General features: G+C 43.8%; 1 protein-coding gene across 3 annotated transcripts in view; it reads right to left on the bottom strand.

Annotated features, from left to right (window-relative positions):
* The window catches only part of LOC311225522 (RAS guanyl-releasing protein 1-like), a 50250-nt gene that overhangs the window by 22854 nt on the left and 5812 nt on the right, over positions 1 to 21584 (bottom strand). For all 3 annotated transcript variants that reach the window (XM_084310840.1, XM_084310839.1, XM_084310841.1), the window contains 5 exons: positions 9430 to 9535; positions 7079 to 7141; positions 2139 to 2270; positions 1739 to 1889; positions 1007 to 1180 (listed from right to left, as the gene is read on the bottom strand). In XM_084310840.1, the coding sequence (XP_084166966.1) occupies positions 1007 to 1180; positions 1739 to 1889; positions 2139 to 2270; positions 7079 to 7141; positions 9430 to 9535 (626 nt within the window). The remainder of the gene's footprint in view (positions 1 to 1006; positions 1181 to 1738; positions 1890 to 2138; positions 2271 to 7078; positions 7142 to 9429; positions 9536 to 21584) is intronic.

Raw genomic sequence — 21584 nt, 5'->3', positions numbered from 1 at the left:
CATGAATCTGAATTTAAAACATTAATGAAAGACCAATTGGGAGCGGCCTGTGTTTCTGAATATCTCACTTCCTTTAATAATAATAATAAATTTTATTTATATAGCGCTTTTCAAAAACCCAAAGACGCTTTAACCCTGGCTCTGACTTTTAATGTGTTTTGTATGATAGTATTCTATGTACAGTATTTTTTCTGCTTTTGTTTTCTGCTGCATGTAACATGTAGCATTTGTAACTGGCCAGGTCTCTCTTGCAAAAGAGATTCTTAATCTCACTGAGACTTACTTGGTTAAATAAAGGTTATGAAAGAAAAAAGTGTCACCGCTGTGGTTAAATAACCCTCTCATATTACCGTCTGTTTTATTGCTGAGCTGTTACTGTTCTCACTGGTCTCCTCTCACTGCATTTAGCAGAGGCTGCTCTTCTCTCTCTCTCTTCTCTCTCGGTTATCTTTCTCACACTGTAGTTACACCCCCCTGCGTGCACAATTCATGAGCCCAGCAGGTTGAAAGTATAGTGAGCGGCAGCGAACTAGCAGATGAGTGCATTAGTGCAACACAGAGTGGTCCTCAAACACAGACCTCCGCAGAGAGATAATGACCTGATCATCTTTCTACACCCACTAGTTACATCTCCCCCTACCCCTCAACTGTTTCAGTATGTCTCACTTGACAGCTCCATTAGTTAGCACTCAGTATTCCAAGCAGACATTTTCTTTCCCTGTTTTAGTGAATGTCTTTGATCCACTAAAAGCATGTCGCAGAGGCTCTTGAGAATCATTAGTAGCCTGGTGTGAATATGCAGTAATTGATTCTATAGCGGCCGCTTCAATAGTACTGTGAGCCCACCCCACAATGCAGGAAGAGGGGATGTTGTGCCTTCATTATGCATCATCGTGGTGAAAATCATTCTATGAAAGATCCTTTATCAGACTGGTGATGAGGTAATAGAAACTTTATGGAAAAATAGAAGAATTGTCGGGGGGGGGGGGGTTACTGGAACCAGCACCTGCGCCACGTGGATGAACTTGGTGAAGACCTCGGCTCTCAGCTGCGCCGTAGGCCTGGTCAGCACCATCAGCTGTACCCACTGGGAGACGCCATTGCACAGGGCGATGGAACGTTCCATCACAGGGATGTCCTTCATGCAGCAGTTGCGGATGTAGTTCTGATAGTCTGCAAACTGGCAACACATGAACAAAGGGGGGTGAAAACCCTGCTTGGAAACAGCTGGAAAGCATTTTCCTCTAAGGGGAAATACTACCCGCTGCTGTTTAATTGAAGAAGTATATGGGGAAATAACTACACAGACACAAAATATGATTTGTATGCAGCTGCAGGGTCTATTGTGGATTTGCCAAAGTAGAGTTCGGACCAGGAACCCCAAGGGGTCCTTGAGGGGCCTGCAGACGGTCCCCAGCAGTTTAATCTAGATATAACTTTATTCTGTAGTAGTCAGTCAAATGGGAGAACATATTACTATTATGATCATAGGTTTTGCTCTCCCTACGATTAAACACACAGTACAGTTATGTAATTATGTACTAAATCATATCGAATAACACAAATCGACTCAAATGCGGTTCCCCAGGACACCCTCTTATCAGATGTGGGTCCCTGCAATTTTTTATTAAAAACCATAGAATACACTGGTCCTTAAAGACCAAATCAGATGGGGGGCGTGATACACATTATGTTCATGGGTCCTTGACATGAAAACATTGGTCTTATCTGTACTCACTGAGATCCTGCAGAAGGACTTGAACTCCAGGTAGGTGAGATGTTCAGCTAGTTCAATAGGCTCCAGGTGGTCGAAGAGCAAGGAGACCTTCCTCTTCTTACTGCTGGCCTTGATCCTCTGGCTGGCCTTCCACGACCAGTCCCTCTCGTTCCTACAGCACACCATGGGAGACAAGGCGTTAACGTACAGTATCAACAACATAGAAAGGTGTAGTAATAGTAAGAAGGAATCAAATAAATACAATAAAATACAGTTTCCAGCTTTTTACAGGATTCATAATGTAGATCATGATTGACTTTAGAATTGAATATGGCTGAACAAATGAACCCGCTCAAAGTTATTCAACCCTGATGCCACAATTGACAGCTGTTCTGAGATCAGCTGGAGATACAGTACGTACATCCATTTGGTCTCTAGGAGAGGAGACAGACGCTCCTGTCCCTGGTCTTGGATCAGCTCCCGGAACTGTTCCAGACCGTCTGACAGGCTGTGGTGCAACCGGAACATCATCCAGAACTCCTGGATCCAGTACCTGAATGTGATACATGATTAGCAGGTGATTTACTTGTTATTATTATTTCTATTTATCTATTTTATTTGAATGAAAATGTACATTACATGAAATAGAATTTCATGTAATACCACCAGCTCAGACGCAGCTAAATAAACCATGATCATCACCCATATGTATGTTAAATTCATTCATTGTATCAATTTGGTTGCATAGCGGCAACATTGATTGATTGATTGATTGAAAAGTTTATTAACAGATTGCAGAATGGGTACAGTACAGTACATCTCAATACATACAATTGTTAAGGGGATGCAGACCAGAGAAAGACTTTCGTCTTGTTTACACCAGGGTCCCCCATTTTCAATTCATCATAACACACTATAGTCTCGTAAGGTGATGATGGTAGGCAACCTTTTGGACAATGTAGATGGGCAATTCTTCCACCAATAGGCAACAAAGTGAGACACGGGGTAAAACAAATGTATTCAAATGTTTTCCTGGCAATAATATGTTTCTTTGTGATTAAAGCAACAATAGTGAGGTAACCACCTTCAGCAATGTTGCTCGTCAGTTGCACTAGAACTGCTCTGTACTGGTACTGTATAATGACTCAGTGACCTTTCTATTCACTCAGACAAGGCTGGACCATATGCACTTGGAGGCAACCGCTCACCTATATTGTTATTTTAACTGTATTGTTATTTTCATTCTAATTAGTGTATATACTCAACCACATCATGCACAATTGTACAGCCATGGCCTATTTTATTTTATAATTCTATTCTATTCTATTGTGCTTATATTTTAATTTAGTTTATATTCCATTTTATTTTATTCTACCTTAATTGTCGGTGTAGGTAACACACTGCGTAGTGTAAGGCTACGTTCAGACTGCAGGCAAAAGTGGTCCAAATCAGATTATCTGTGACTCAGATCTTTTCCCATAACAGTGAACAGCACAAATCACATGGAATCTGATCTTTTCAATTCTGGGTTCAATTTCGGTTCAATTTGGGTCACTTTTATACATCAGATATAGGTTTGATTCGTTTTTGCAACGCGACCTCAGTCTGAACAGTCATATTGGAATTCATGTGACTTTTACGTCTACGTATCGACATTTGTCTCAATCGGGAGCAGGGCCGTTTCTAGCTTTTTGGAGGCCCTATGCAAACTGTTGTTTGGGGGCACCTATTTTGTGAAACTATGGTGGGGGGATTCCAAACCCTTTAAGGTGGGCATGTATTTAACATTTAAATGCATCAATCTGGTGCACTTTAACACTTTGAGTGCCAGCCACGAGAAATCTCGTTAGTTCATGCCATGCGTTGAGTGCCAACCGACGAGAAATCTAATTTTTTATCGTTATTTTTTTTATTATCGATTTCCCTTCATTTTTCATCAATCTAACCTCACGTTACCAGTGGGGATCTGTCTGAGCTCGAACAGGGAAAATACCGCCCCCTATCGTTTCTCCGGATGGTATTGCACCCCATTGGATTGGACTGAATGAAATGGATGGGAAAAAAATAGTCTGGAATCCACATTTGACTTGTCAGGCATGTAAGAGGAGACGATCCCAGTCATTGCCCACCCTCAGAACAGCGTGGATTATGTATTTCCAGTACCCAGCGTTGGATCAATAAACGCGATCGATATTTGGAATGGCGATCAGGAATTGGAATAATCTTTTTGGAGAACATCTGATCTGAGGTAAGGAATCTATTTTACCAGTCTTGGGATAATCAGAGCTCTTTTCACCTATATCTCAGCGTGTCCCATATGTGTGTGTGGCTGTGAGTGTGTGTGTGCTGATAAGGAAATAAGATAATCGATTTTTCAGCCCGATTCTCTAGCGTGCATAAGTACACATATACTATCGATAATCTAGCATTTATTTGAAAACGATTAATAAATAGGCCGAAAAATTACAACGTGTTTTGTGTATTCCACTAAAGAGCTTTATCACGGAATCTTTTTTTTCTTTTGGAAGTTTAAAAAAACGAGCGTTTTTCAAAATGGTATAAAACGGAAATGAACTGATTAAAAAACAATCAGTTTCGACAATGTTGACTGCAAACAAGTCATTGATAAGCGACGGGCGTATTAGACACAGCCATAATTTAAGATATAGTTTATGCGTTCGCAAAATTGTGATCGCCCTCCCATTGACTACAGCGCTGGCACTCAAGCGCTATTTTTGGCTCCCCCTGCTGGCACGGAAAGTGTTAAGAGGAAAAGTGGCTACTTAATGTAGCGGCAACATGCCAGAATGCCGCTTCTTGGTGTAGACGGGGAGTGAATCCATACGCGCTCAACGTCCAAAGAAATAGTTTTCCACACATTAAGCTCCGTTATCAGACACCGATGTGGTGACCCGATTTAATTAGAATAAGTAGGTTACATGGGAGGGTTGATCACAGTGATCCTAAAACGTCATATAACCTGGTCTAATTGCTTAAAGTGTAATCTAAACAGTTTCCGAAAGCGTCCTGAAGCGCTGAAGCGGTAAGAAAATCATATGCTTTCCCCATCGACTACCGCCCAACAGCTGATTCCTATCACCTATTTAATGATCTCTGCCGCGCCGTCGCCGATCACCCGACAGGTGCAGGTGATCCACTCACGGCGCAGCAGAGTCCACCCAACAGGCTGCACAGAATCATAACATTCCCCTCAATCATTACATTCCCATAAATTGTAACCTTCTATTGATAATAATAATGATAATAATGATAATAATAATACTAATAATCAATAACAAAAAACACTCATTCGGCCCTTACACCGGCCCCTAATTGTGCCTACACAATTACAAAATATGGTCGGGCGAGTGTTCATTACAGCTGGCAATCCTCCTTTGACTCCAGTAGTAGGTCCTTGTTATCCGGAAAGGTTTCCAGGATCCGTCCAAGCGGCCAGGAATTCCTGGGCGCTGTGTCGTCCACTATGACCACCAAGTCACCAGGGGCGAAGTTCTCTTTGGCTATTTATGTTATCAGCTGTGCCGTGGCAGATTCACCCGTCACGTGAATCACCACAATACAACTGAGAACATTCCACGTCACAAAATAAAAAATCTTCAAGTTGATCCACAATCCACTTCACTCCAGGGTTTGCCATGGTGGTGCATTGGAATGACGATGTGAATCAAACACCACTCATGTTCTTTCCACTTTCTTTCTTTCTTTTGTGATACACCCTGTGATGGGGTATGTACCAGACACAGCCATCCTTCCTTGGTTCTTGAAGAGGTACCTTCTCTGTGGTCTTAGATATTCCATCCTCTTTCCTCTTTGATCTTACAGTCTTCTCTCTGCTCTTAGCATTTTTCTTGCGGGTGCATGCTGCAAGCCTGGCTTTACGTGATGCCATTAGTTGTTTCAGCTCAATATCCGCTTGTGTCAAATCCATATTCTCTGTTTCAATATCCGACATCTTGTCTATATTTATCCACCAGTTCTTAAGACAGTTTTATAATTTGGCTTATATTCCACAGCGCCGTTTGCGCGCGCCACGTACGTGGTAGTGTCTATTCCATTCATACATTCTACTCACGCACGTTCCCTTTGATGTCCTCGAGCCGGGAGGGAAGATGCTTTCGTTGATCGGTTTGTTGTCCTCGAGCCGGGAGGGAGGATGCTTTCGTTGATCGGTTTGTTGTCCTCGAGCCGGGAGGGAGGATGCTTTCGTTGATCGATCTGTCCTGCTGATCACAGGCAGCGATGTCCTCGGGCTGTGATCATTCACTGTGCTGGTGGTTGATCGATGATCGGTGATTGTCTCTCTCAACAATGCTGGTGGTGTCAGACAGTCCTCTTGCGAGTCCTCCTTTGGTGTCCTGTTGTCCTTATTGACGCGCGCCTCTGCCTTGGGTCGCGTCAATATCTGCGCGAGTCCTCTTTCACTTTATTGAAGCCCCTGTGACTTCAATAAAAGCTGATTTTCTTACTTTGGTAAGAAATTATTATTATATAAAAAAAAATTATGGCAGTTTAGGGGGCCCCCTGGTGGCTTCGGGGGCCCTATGCAATCGCTTTTAATTCGCATATGGCAAGAAACTGATCAGGAGGTGGAAGACGGCTGTGAAATCTGTTTCTGTGAAGCCTTTCATGTCACGATCCTCCTGGCTCCGACTCCACACCCACACACACCTCTGTACAGAAGTAGCAGCCATTAATCCACAAAATGATTTAATTCAAATAAAAACAGTTCTCCTCATCATTATCGTTATCATCTGCTCACGAGTTTGCTGGCTTCCGCTGCACATCAACTTATAAATAAAACCGCAATCGCTGACTTCAGTGGCCTCCATGTTGACTTTCATACGACACCGTGCAGCAGTGTCTTTGTTATTGTTCTTTCGTGCACATGGGTCAGTTAAGGACCGTGACCAGTTCACACTGGAATCTGATATTGGCCACATAAAAAAACTAAAAACGATAATAATGTGAACAGTCAAACAAATCTGAGCAATAAATCCCTGAATTGAGCACTAAGGCTTGCAGTGTGAATGCAGCGACTAGGACACACACACACACACACACACACACACACACACACACACACACACACACACACACACACACACACACACACACACACACACACACACACACACACACACACACACACACACACAGTTGTCTGAAAAAGAATACCTGAGACTTAGTTTATGGAGAGATGCAGATACAGGGGGAGGGTGGGGGGGGAAGTCAGGTGATGGTGGTGGGGTTTCAGCTAGTCTTGCCGGTACCTTCAGCCGAGAAGCCATTAAACGCAATGCTTTCCGTGAGTCTGACAACTCATACACACACACCACTCACCTGATGAGGTAGCAGACCCTCTGGCACTCTGAAGGCTGCTCCTGGTCCAGTGCTGTTTTAAATGTGAGGACTTCAGTTAAGGAGAGAATGGAGGTGAATAATTGATGATGATACAGTCATAAGATAAGTGGCCTCTCGTTGTCTGTTCGGTTAACAGGACGTCCCGTGATGATGACCGGGAGGATGCAACCCTCTCTGCACCACGGCCACCCCCATGCCTCAAATAGATCCACCATCAGCTCTATTTTTCAAAATGTTCAGTTGCTATTGCATGCACTTATCTGTGTTTCACCACACATATGTGTGCATGCTTACCAACTGTTTCGCCTGTTTTATTGCAACACTACTATCACCGAAATCTAAGAAGGGAGATCCCCCCCTTGAACGGCCCTTCTAAGGTTTCTCTCCTCCACATTGCCTGTGGTGCATTTCTTTCCTATTGCTAGGTTTTTGTGAGTTTTTCCTTACCTTCGCGTGGGGAGTGTTGCATTCATTTATTAAAAAAAAATTGGACTTCAGTGTTTTTGTTTTGTTCTTGATTTATTGTGATGTTCCTTCTTGACTTGTTTAAAGAAGACGTGTCCGGCCCATGGGGACATTAACGTGTGTTGTCGGGCCTTACAAATACATTTTATTTGATTTGATTTAAATGTTTTTCTTTTCCATTGGGAATTTGTGGCAGAAATGAGTGGGAATCGTTTAGTCTTTTGGCAGTAATTCATCAATAAATCAACTGTTGATATATTAATCAAACATCGCTCAGGACAATCGTTTAATATTTTTGTGTAAATGATGAGCATAGTAGATTAGACCGTAATATCTGGTGCAAACACCTAATAATTTATTTTTTTAAATAATAATAATAAACTTAACCAAAAGGCAGAAGTGACATTTGGTCATGTGGGAGGTGGCGACTGTAAAGGGGAGAACTGTGATGAGCATCACTGAATTAATCATTCTGACACAGTGAGTTAACAGTCAGTTTGTGCAGAGGAGTCCATGCGTCGTCTTCTATAGAACATACGCAGGCCTTTAAAGCACAAACAGCACTAAGCTGTGCAATAATTGCTTATTGACTTTTGAAATGGGCTCATATCGTGATGAAATTGGGATATTGGGATATCGTGGTACACAATGCTGTTGTCTAAACTAATGATTGCAAGCACATCAAATTCAAGTTTCAAGGTCTGACATTTCTGAGGGAATATTTCTTGGTTTGATATGATTTAACACATGATTTGCATATATGAGCATATCGCGATGCATGTTGATATTGAGAACAACAATTATGATCATTGTGATATTAATTTATTCCACATCGCCCTGCTCTTCTCTGCTACGTTGATGTTATTTTCGGGCGTGTGTAACTAATTCATTACCAAGGTTGCCGATGGTAATGAATGTCCAAGTGTCCTACACTAGGCACAGACTGTGGCTCTAACTAGACTCCGAAAAACTATATATATAAATATTACAAAAACAGCTTTTAAAAATAGCCCAATGCTATGGCTCTCAATTGGCACAAATCAACTTGAAGTGATGCGCATGAAAAAGCTAATTGCGTCACGGGAGCAGAAGAACTTCCCACGCAATCCCTGCGCCAGACGGGGACGACGGCTGCTAATGGCCCCCGTGTCTGTCCCTTGATCCTAACCCGCGCAACGACCATATTTGTTGTATCCTTCTGGGTCGTCGGCTCAGAGTGAGGGGGTTAAAAATAGGGAAAGAGGTGCGTCTGACGTGGGTTTTCGTGAGCAAGGCCTCTCTGAGCGGCAAAGGGCCTGTGTTTATATATAGTTGAAGAGGCCTTTTACTGGGAAGAGGTAATTAACACCTGAAACCACGAGGCTCCTCGGTAAGCCAGTAGGCCCTCGGAGGGGGTTCATGACGTCACTGCGCCTTCCTGAATGGGGAGCCTTGATTGCAGGGCGTGAATCGAATAGACAAGGAACTACAAAACATTTCCTTTTTCAATTCTAGATGACAAGTAGGGAAACTCAGTAGGCAGAACTCCTGCATGAACCATTATATAAGCTGGTGACAGAAAGAGATTGTAAGATGCTTTGGATACAGTGGGCGTACACTGAATTCAACACAAAGACAAGTGGAGCTATTTTTTTTTATAAAAACAGACATCTGACAGGGCTTTAGTGATTGACAGCAGGGCTAAACACAAACTACCACACGTCTCGCAAGCCAAGTGTGTGTTTGATTGGCCGTCGCTACTGGCAACCGAATCCGAAAGCGGCACACAGCACAGCCGGTAAGAATCCGATCCCCATGCGTTCTTTGGCCAGATCTTCTGGCTGTGTGAAGAGTGGTCTGCTTCAGGGCAGTGCAGGAAAGGATATAATGCAGTCAGTTTATCCAGGAGGTCCGTGGAGGACATGAGTAGACGATGCATCGTCAAGGTGATGTTCAACAGGTGGCTGCTCCCACATACACAGCCATCTGAGTCTGGAAGAAACAACACACACACACACACACACACACACACACACACACACACACACACACACACACACACACACACACACACACACACACACACACACACACACACACACACACACACACACACACACACACACACACACACACACACACACACACACACACACACACACACACACACACACACACACACACACACACACACACACACACACACACACACACACACACACACACACACACACACACACACACACACACACACACACACACACACACACACACACACACACACACACACACACACACACACACACACACACACACACACACACACACACACACACACACACACACACACACACACACACACACACACACACACACACACACACACACACACACACACACACACACACACACACACACACACACACACACACACAAATTATCTCGTATAAATTTGTCCTAAGGTGTTATTAATGCAAAATCACAAAACTGATCACCATTGGACCACAGGAGGACACCAGTATCAGAGACGTTCCCCCAAATACTAAAATCCAATATACCAAGATACACATTTAACAATTAATACAAAGTGACATGATTGTCTGCCTGTTTGCACCCATGGGAGGATGTTAGATCTCTCTAATGAAGACAATGTGATATCTCAATAATTTTTTGGCACAATTTACCCACCATAATGGTCTAAGTATATTCCTCAGCAGAAGTGATGGATTCAATATTGGCCGACACCAAAGGTTTAGACCTCGAATCATCAGTGAAAAAAGGGTATCTTTATTACATCCAACATACTGGAGTGGTATGTACCATAGGCCTACTATAATACATGTTGTTATATTATTATCATAACCCATCTCTGACGGCATTTCCTGGGGTGGTGTGTGTGTACCATTCTATAATACATTTAGTTATATTATTATCATAACCCATCTCTGACGGTATATGCATTTCCTGGGGTGGTGTGTACCATAGTATAATACATCCATACAGTATATCCACATATCCATTTCGGGGAGGTATGTGTTTTGCCTGTGGTGGTGCTAGTTTCCTGTGGTCTACTTTACACTCGTATCTCACTTCCTGCCTTTGTGGCCAGACTTCACCCCCAAGCCCCCCCACCCCAGCACGGCTGTCTGTCTCTGTGACACTACAAGAGCTACAACCATCGCTGACATCATGGGATCCCAGGAACTTTCTCACCAACTGCTGAGTTTCACGTCTAGAGTTTCTGGCAGCATTGGCAGTTTTCCATGTAAGAAAACTGAAATATGTTGTGTATTTACGGTAAAATATACACATTTATACCACAGACCTAAAAATAATAGACACAGTGAGTCTACTGTAGTTCCGCCTTGCAGCATCCGAGTACATCACTTGCTTCGGTTTGCATTGGTAGTAAAAAAGTTCAACCTTCCCAAAGTCCAATAACGCCAAAAACGGTTACCCGACGTTAACTCATTCAGCGCCGGCCGGATATGACCGGATATTAGGCCTACCACGCCAGCGCTTTAATCAATGGGAGAATGGGATGGAATACTTTATTGTATCTCTTAGCTTGTGATTTGAGGATCTGTAATTGGAAGCTTTGCCTGGTTTCCCAGTTGGCTTGAGTGGCAGGAAGGAACCGAAGTTCCTACATACTGTGGTTCTTCTCTCATGGAGGTACTAGGCAGGTAAAGGGTTTGAAGTGCATTTTTACAAACTGCATACTACGATGACTACTACTCCTACTACTGATATTCATACCATTGTATCTGCAAGACTTTTTGTTAAGAAAACACAAATACACAGGAAAAGATGTGATCTCAGAATGTCCAACTTTTTCATCAAATACAGAGGTGAGGGGAAAAGCATTTTCTGTCTTTAATTCCAATTTGTGACCAGGACCACCAAGTATGGACGTCACTCCATTACTAAAAAGTGGGGATCCCTCAGAAGTTGATAACGATCGTCCAATTTCCAAGTTCCCTGTCCTAGTCCTGTGTGAATACTCAACTAAAGCACTTCCTACTGGAAAATAACATCCTATTTTCCCAACGGGGGGGGGGGGGGGGGGGGGGGGGGGGGGGGGGCGTGCCGAACAGTCAGCTTCACGCACCTGAGAGTGCTTGGCAATCAGCTCGTCGGGAGAGAAGAAGTATTGCCGACTGCCTTCCACTCGTTGCCAGGTCGTCTTGTATGCTGCCATCTACATCTTTATTCTACCATCTACTGCCGTGTCTCCGGTGTGAGATGTCGTGTCATCTACTGCCGTATGGTGCCTCGTACTGCCGCATCTCTGGTCACGTCATGTCGCTCCCCATTTTCCCCGGAGAGGATTCCTGTGCGTGTGCGTTCTCGCTCTCTCCGTGGCTCCTCGTGTTTGGTGTGAGACGTCGTTGTCGCTCCCCATTTTCCCCGGGGAGGATTTCTGCGCTCTCTCTCTCTTTCCATGGACCCTAGTTTGTTGAGTTGCCCGTTGGCAGTTGCCCTGGTGAGTCTTGTACAGACTAGACTCAGAACATTTCACATGATTCCTGGGCCCTCATTTATCAATGTGGCGTACGCACAGATATGTGCGTAACCCGTGCGTACGATCATTTCTAAGCAAAGTGTGGGATTTATCAATTTGAACTTGTGCTTGACTTTGTGCGTATATTTAAGCACAGGTCGGACCATGCGTAGCTGGCGCCGGTGGTAGAATATTTTTACAACGTGGAAATAAGCACCGACTGCGCTCCGTGTAACTCAACTCGTTATTATTTTGCGCATATATTGCAAAAATACGGGAACGTTTTGATTATATTTAAAAGGCTTTGCCATTGTTAAACGTAATAAGTGGAACCCCGAAGCTGTAAGCAGAATACAAGTCATATGAACACCCACGATATAGTGTTCTTCCCCCTTCCTATAAGAAAGAATAAAAAAACGCATTGCAACGAGAACAGACTGAGGTTATTTGTTGAGTTTATGTGTATACAAAACCCTTGCAATAAATGTGTCTTAAATGAATGAAAAGCATACATGCTCTGGACACAGAGCATATATCGTGTGGGTGATATCATGACTTGTATTCTGCTTACAGAATTTCACTTATTTAGTTTTACAATGTCAAAGCCTAAATCAAAACGTTCCCGTATTTCTGCAATCTATGCGCAAAATAATAACGAGTTGAGTTCTAACAAAGAACGTATTACATGCTGGTATGCTGATAGAGTAAACTATGATATGAATATGAATATGATATGATATAAAGGTATACTGGTCCGTCCGCGAGGATATCGAGGACTCGGATAGCCATTAAATGCAATTTGAGAATATAGGCTAAAGCGACGGCCTATAGCCTATACATATTATTTAATGTTTTCATAAGCGTAAAGATACAACAGCTAGATTAATGATCAAGTTAGTTTACTGTATGCAGGCTTCGCAGGGCTGTGTGTTATTATATATGCGCAAGTTACTGTTGCATAATGTAGGCTGGCTGCTATTATATGTAATTCATATAGGCTACCTAATACCAACAACAAAATAGATTGTATCATATGCCTCTACACACATTATATTATACACATCATATTATATCTTGGTTCGGCAGCGCCTCTGTGAACAATCTCTCAGAGTTTGCTCCATCAATAAACAAATCCAGTAATGTGAACGGGATTCCACTCGGTCAATGTACAGATAATCTGCGATGCGCATTTTGGCTGATAATGTGCCGGTGGCCGGAGTCTCATTCAGGCCTAATTGTATTTAATTCAATTGTAATGTTATTACTGGGGTATCTAAAACATCACTTAAATGCAGATCAGGGTTATCCACTGAAGCCATAATGACTGACCAGAACCACGGGCTCATGACAAGCGCACATAGGCATTGTAGAGCGCAGAGTTGGCGTGCTGAAATTGATTTAATTTCAGTCATTACAGTGCTTAATGTCGGGTCAGCTCGTCATTTATTTCTGTCAATGTGCTGGTTCTGTAGCAGGACTGGGTCAGTCAACATCCTTGGCTCCCGGCGCACCGAAGATAGTCTGCAGTCTGCACGCTCCCTCCTCAGCGGAGTTGTCTGTGAACTTGGCAACTTCATTGGATTTATTTATTCTCTAAAAATATCTATAATCATACGATTAAATATTGTTTAAAATAAAACGCTAAATACTATTATTCTGTACTGTGTGTCATGTTTCCAAATAAGATTGTTCACAACGGGAAATGCTGTATACGTTCAATTTGTTGGTTGGACCTCTGTGATCAATCTCGCTCTCAGTGAAGTCTCTCAGAGTTCGCTCGGGTTAGTCTACTTTTCCACATTTCATGGGGGTGTTCCATTACCGTATATGGTTAATCGGGGCGGTTCTGGTATGCAAATACTTAAAACAGTGCACAAGCTCCAGCTTAGACCTGTGTACGCACGTGTGATAAATCCAGTTTTTTTTGTGCGTGCACACATTCTAAATTCTGTGCTTACAAACGGAAGTAGAATACTTTCTAAGAAAATTTGATAAATGAGGGCCCTGGACTCTAGTGTATTCGCCCTTAAAGGGACAGTGCTGCATTTTTAGTTGTTTAATAAATTACGCCCTGTTTTTGGCTAACTCATACCTGTCTTGTGTTGTGCTATTGGGGTCGCTTACAAACCGTAACAGTCAGGCTTCAAGTCAAGAAATGAAGAAAGCTGTTCCCCAATGGTCCATTTTAGCACCAGCTTTTTTTTTCTTCTTTTTTTAAGAAATAATCTAGGAAAAATAATCCATACAGCATACTGTAGCTGCATTTTTATGCTGATTCTGTCCTATACTCTAGTGATCTCTCCCCTACACAGGTGATCAAAGACCTCCAGGCTGCTTTTAAATGTCTACAAGCCTCTCTTCTTGATCTTAAATCTGCCCTAAATGCAAAGAAGACTAAATTCATGACGTTCACAAGGGCCCGGTCACAGCCAGCAGATGATGATCATACAGTATTGTTTCTACCTTAAAGGAGGTAGCCATAGAAAAGGTCTCATACTACAAGTATCTTGGGTTGTGGTTTCTTTACAAGAAAGAAAGAAAGAAAGAAAGAAAGAAAGAAAGAAAGAAAGAAAGAAAGCAAGAAGTTGGTTTAAGCCACGTGTCTGTGATTGATTATGGTGACATAATGCATGCTGCCTGCAAGAAAAAAAGCTAGACAGTGTCTACCATGCTTCTCTGCGCTAACCACAGTAAGCTATATGAAATGATGGGATGGACCTCTCAGTATTCAAGGAGGAAATCACACATGTACATCTTTATATATAAGGTGTCAAGGCTGGCCATACCTTGTGCACTGAAAGGCTTTAAAAAAAATAAACAATGAGAAGCATTCCTACAAAGATATAGTTTTTAATGTTGATCAAAAGCAGTTTCAAGCAAAGCCATTTGTAAGGGAATATGCCAGGAATTGGTCAGATGTTGTATATGAATAGGTGAGGCAGTCCAGTCCAGTTTGACCAGTTAAAAAGCCCAACATAGCCAGCCTGTGCTACAGTATGTGCCTAGACCTACGTGCCTCCCCTGACCAGTGGTGTCTGTCATATTGAATGGCAGGTCACTCTCAGCCTTATTAGACACAGGTCACACACAGTCTCTTGTTCAGGCCAAGTATGTCCCCAGGGAGATGTGGAGTGAGGATGAGAAAGTTCCAATTGCATGTGTCCATGGGCAGAGGTCCCCATTGCTGAGGTATATGTTGAGGTCAACAACCAAGCCTATCTGATGAAGGTTGGAGCATATCTATAATAATATAATAATTTAGGACCTGCTCAGAGGTCATCAATCGGCACACATGCGATGCATGCATGCAATTCGGATCTGCGATTAACCCATCCCGTCGTCCTTCCCCCCCAAGGGCAGCCGGGAGCAGACAGGCGTCAACGTGAGCCGCGCCAGGGGACCAATCCAAGTGCTCCTGTCCGTCTTCGTCAAGGACGCCACAGCGTTAGCGATCTATTGTTGTGCATGTTTTTCCATTGGGTTTATCTTATCGGGGGGGAAACCCTTGCGAGCACGGGGAGAACATGCAAACTCCACACAGAAAGGCCTGGGAGATACCCCACCTGGGTAACTGGCATCATGGAAACCTGGTCCCCAAGCGGGAATCAAACCCTGGACCTTCTTGCTGTGAGGCGACAGTGTTAACCACTACACCACCGTGCCGCTATGGGACGTGTTCCGTGATAACACAGACAATATTAATGACTACACTGAAACAGTGCTAGACTTTGTTTGTACTTTGGTAGAAGAAACAATCCCCTCTACCACAATTAAAGTTTACCCAAACCAAAAGCCCTGGGTAGACAAATCAGTCCGTGAGGCTCTGAAAGCGCGCACCTCAGCATACAATGCCGGGCTTGTGACAGGCAACATGAATGAACACAAGGCGGCGAGATACAACATAAGGAGGACAGTAATAGAGGCAAAATGGCACTACAGGGATAAGGACGGTTGAACTTCAGTTTGAACAGGCTGACTCTAGAGGTATGTGGCAGAGCCTCAGAACGATGACAGATTACAAAGGCACCTCCCTCAAGCTGAACAGTGACATCTCATTGGCAAATTATCTCAATACCTTCAATGCGAGGTTTGAGGCTGTGAATAACAACACCAGCCTACAAACCACTGCAATGGAGGGGGGGCCACTGCCGATGGAGACTCAGTGTTCAGGATAACAGAACATGAGGTGAGGAGGACCTTTAAGAAAGTGAATATCAAGAAGGCAGCAGGACCGGACGGTATCCCCGGCCGCGTCCTAAAATTCTGTGCCGACCAACCCCCTGCAATTTGCATATCGCCCCAACAGGTCCACGGAGGACGCCATAGCCGATGTGCTGCACACAGCAGCATCACACCTGGACAAGAGGCAGGGGAACTATGTGAGAATGCTATTCATCGACTACAGCTCACCATTCAATACCATAGTCCCCTCCAAACTCATAGCCAAGCTCAGGGACCTGGGCTTGAACTATGACCTCTGCCAGTGGGTCTTGGACTTCCTGACGGGCAGACCTCAGGTGGTGAGAGCAGGCAACTGCACCTCCTCATCAATCACCCTCAACATAGGGGCCCCCCAGGGCTGTGTTCTGAGTCCCCTCCTCTACTCGCTGTACACACATGACTGTGTGGCACAGCGGAACAACAACACAATCATCAAATTTGCTGACGACACAGTAGTGGTGGGCCTGATCTCTGCAAACGATGAGAGGGCCTACCTGGAAGAGGTAGAGGTTCTGGCGGGATGGTGTCAGGAGAACAGCCTCTCCCTAAACGTCAGCAAAACAAAAGAGATGATTGTGGACTTTAGGAGGTCGGGGATAGGGACTACAGCCCCCTCAGCATCGACGGGGCACCGGTCGAGAGAGTGAACAGTTTTAATTAAGTACCTTGGGGTCACATATCCGAGGACTTGACATGGACCACACACATTGACAGTGTAGTCAAGAAAGCACGACAAAGCCTCTACTTCCTTAGGCGCCTAAGGAAGTTCAATGTGAGTCAGAAGATCCATAAGAACTTCTACTCATGCACAATAGAGAGCATCCTGACTGGCAATATCACCTCCTGGTTTGGGAATAGCACCGCACAAGACCGTAGCAGACTACAAAGAGTGGCCTGTTCAGCCGAACACACAATTGGAGGTGGGCTTCCCACTCTCCAAGACATTTACAACAAGCGTTGCAAGAATAAGGCTAAGAGAATAATAAAAGACTCTAGCCACCCACACAACTGCCTCTTTGACTACAGACCGGTGGCACTCACCTCTGTGGCCATGAAATGTTTCGAGAGGCTGGTCAAGGATCACATTTGTGCCTCCCTCCCCAGTGATATGGACCCTATGCAATTTGCATACAGGCCAAACAGGTCCACTGACGATGCGGTCTCCCAAGTACTGCACAGCACCCTCTCTCACCTGGACCGTCAGAAGGGGGGCTATGTGAGACTGTTGTTCATTGACTACAGCTCAGCGTTCAACACCATAGTCCCCACCAGACTGGTGGACAAGCTGATCGAGCTAGGTCTGAGCTCCGCCCTGAGCGCCTGGGTACTGGACTTTCTGAGTGAAAGGCCCCAGGCGGTCAGGGTGGGGGGTCAGACCTCCAACACCATCACCCTGAGCATCGGGTCCCCCCAGGGCTGTGTTCTGAGCCCCCTGCTGTACTCACTATACACACGACTGTGTGGCCAAGTTCAGCTCCAACTCCATAGTGAAGTTTGCGGACGACACAGTGGTGGTGGGGCTGATCTCGGACAACAACGAGAAGGCCTACCGGGAGGAGGTTGAGGTACTGGAACGCTGGTGCCAGGACAACAGCCTGCTCCTGACATTGGTAAAACCAACGAGCTGATCGTGGATTATAGGAGAGGACAGCAGGAAACACACACACCACTGAGGATTAACGGGGCTACCGTGGACAGGGTGAGCCGAGCGTACCACGGGTATTGCACTACCACCCCTGCAGGTTCTATACAACAAGAGGTGCAAATCCAGAGCCTGCAGAATAATGAAAGACCCACACCACCCCAACAACAGCCTGTTCATGCTGCTCAGGTCAGGCAGACGCCTGCGAACACCAGCTGCTAGGACAGAGAGACTTCGGCTCAGCTTCTTCCCCCAGGCCATCAGAGCCCTGAACACTGAACTCTCCACACACAAGCACACATGAGCACACGCACAACACACTCACTGTACACGCTCCCACACTAGCAGCCACTTTAACATGAGCAGGCACACACTCATGCTGCACACGCCCACACTTATGGCCACCAAGAAGGGTCACTTTAAAAATAGTATAGTATAACCGGAGATTGTATAAATTATCATGTACAGAAAGACACTACCAAAGGACCCAGTATGTCCTCCATGCTCTGTAAATAACTTATGTACATATACCGATATGCCCTAACATGTTACTTGTTTATTGCACAATGTTACTTGTTTATTGCACAATGTTGATTCTATTATATGTTATTTGCACATCGTTGCGGGCAAGACCACCCGCATTTCATTGTATACTTGTATGCCGTGACAAATAAATCTCTTGACTTGACTTGAACTGCTGCGGTCAGGCAAGCGATACTGGAGTCTCATGGCAAGCACAGTGAGACTCAGAAAGAGCTTCTATCCCCAGGCCATCAGGATGCTCAATGACAATTAATACTATGTAACAAACAATCAAACACACTCACAGCACACACACCCACACGTACAGTACACACCCACTTTAAATGGACAACTCACTGTAGCACCCACTTTACACACTTTAGACACTAACACACTTTATATTTATTGGCAACTCATACCTCACTGCACATAGCCAAGCCTTGCACCTTACCTTACCACCACAAGGTGGCACCACAAGCTACCTCATCCCATTTACCTCATCCCATTTATATTGTATTGCAACTACTCTGCATTGTATATTGTACATATGTATATTGAAAATTTTTGTCTCGTTTACACTTGTTTAAGTACTTGACTTTCTATTTTATACTTATTATAATTATCTATTTTTTACCTAGCACACTCTCAGGAGCAAAACAGAAAGAAGCATTTCATACAAAAGTATCCTGTATTTCTGTATGACAACTAATAAAGAAACTTGAACTTGAACTTCCATATACCTATTTTGCTAGGGACAGATATTCCCATTCTGCTCATTCATGAGAAGAAAGGGAGACTATGTGGGGTGGTTACAGGGTCCAAGGCAAGAGAGCTCACTGATACACCAGTCTCTGTGACACAACCACTGACTCAACCATACACAGCAGAAACATTAGTGTCCACCACTTGGCCACACCCTAAAGCATTACCTCTGTAGCTTACAGTACTTTCCTTTGCCCCTAGTAGCTACCAGACCAGCTCCACTAGATGGTTATATACATCCCCAGAGTAGTCACTGAACTACAGTAGGAAAGACAGCCATTGTTCACTTTGCACCTCTGGCTTAAACATCTAGCCCAGGGACTACAACTGAAAACTATCAACCCTGCTAATGTTGGCATATTTAATTTTTTTTTTAATTTGTATTAATTTATAAATGTATAACTGTTGATTGATATGCACTGTCCCTGATCAGATAAACTAAGTAAACTAAACTTGCATGGAATTAATTGCAGGAGCTCATCCACCTGGATGCCCTGGTCTCGCTTGGCTGAATTTAAATATTTATTCCACAGCTCCTTGCAGGAACTGTGTGTCGTTGCTTTCTGTGATTTTGGTCACTGATGCTTAGTTCTGTAGCGTTTCCAGCCATCCACTTTTGTTGCAATGTATACTCTATGTTTTGTGTGATGTACTGTATATTTGTTGTTGCTGTTATCTTGGCCAGGCCACGCTTGCAAGAGAGATCTCGTATGTCAATGGGACTTCCTGGTTAATAGAAAATTCCAGGTAAACCGTGCAGCACCACTGATCTTCTGAGAGTCCGAAAAATGTGCTGTGTGCACTATGTTAAAACGGTGCTTATACCTAAAGGGGAATGCCAGTATTTACAGTACACACATTACACACAGTTCTGTCAGAGCCAGAATAGAGCGAGGGGTTTGTCCCACCTCATAATCTCCTTATCTGTAACACCATGCTCCAGCTCCATAGAGAATGCATAACAAGAAGATGGATAAGGATCCGTGTTGATTTTCAGGTTATTCAAGGTACAGATTAGACAGCACTGCTACAACACAAAGCCTTTTTGCATGAACTGGACTGGTGTACGCCATAACAATAGCATTTTGTGAATTCTTATACAGAGTGGTATATACCCGTTTATACAACGGCATGCAAATTTCTCGATTCTGATTGGCTGAAACAGTCATTTTACACGTGTTTATTGGCAACAATTCCACGCTGCTGGCCCAGGACCCGCCCACAACCGAACCACATCACATCACTCCGCAGGATCACAAGAAGGTGGACAATAATCTTTACAAATGGATATGTTGATAGCGACTAAACGACTAAATATCAAGCGATTCTGTCACAGCGAATGTCTTAGTCGTTTAAACAATGTTGGATGATGTAATTGATGGGTCTTGAATCATTCTGTAACAAAAGAAAAATCGCGGATTGATTGATTGATTAATTTTCAATTTTTTTTTCAATTTTTTTTTCCTTTCGACTGTCAGCGCTCGCTCTAGTCTTGTGTGTATTGAGCCGTACTGTATTGTACCCATTCTGCATCTGGTAATAAAATTTTCAATCAATCATTCCAATAATACACAGTTGGATGTGTTAGTTGGTTGGATGCACTTCAAGCTGCTTCCACATGAGGCAACTTCTCTCAATCATTCCAATAACACACAGTTGGATGTGTTAGTTTGGTTGGATGCACTTCAAGCTGCTTCCACATGGAGGCAACTTGTCTTTTTTGTAGTTGTGGGAACTACTTTTTCTGGCGGATGGTTTTTTCAATAAATCTTCGATTAATGTGTGTTTATTGTATAGAAATAAGGTTGGATGAATCTGGCAGTTGTATAAAAGCTTCCCACGGACATGTCCATGGTCGGCTGCGCCTCGGGCCTAACGACCACCCCTAGGCATGGTTTATTGTTCACAAACCACTCCTGCGCGTGATGTAATGCTTAATTAAAGGGAGACTACACTCAATTTCAGAATTCATACATGTTATTCCTCTCGTCTAAGACAGGACAAAGAAATTACTGAAAATGACAAAATCCCAAAATGTGGGTCCACAAAATCTCCCATTGTCAAAGGAGCAGCTCCAGACGTTATACTTGATGACATCACAAGTTTGATTCTTACACTTCTCTGGTTTCTGGCTTTGGGAGAGATGTTCACATATATTGATTGAACAGTCTTAGGCCATGGAAATAACATATTATCAGTTTTAATTTGAGTGGTGTTCCCCTTTAAAAGGTCCAAGGACAGCTGGTATTATCGCCAAGGACATTAGGTTTCCACGACTCACTCTCAACCACATCACCTTGGAAATATGTCAAAACGCCATGGCAACATGCTTCTTTCTAATCTCTGTTATCTATATGCAATGGGCCACTCCACCAGCTGACTAATCCTGC

The sequence above is a fragment of the Notolepis coatsorum genome (assembly GCF_963971535.1).
Source record: "Notolepis coatsorum genome assembly, chromosome: 3".
Lineage (NCBI taxonomy): Eukaryota > Metazoa > Chordata > Actinopteri > Aulopiformes > Paralepididae > Notolepis > Notolepis coatsorum.
Note: the sequence above shows the minus strand (reverse complement) of the source record. Positions and strands in the feature narration are given on the sequence as shown.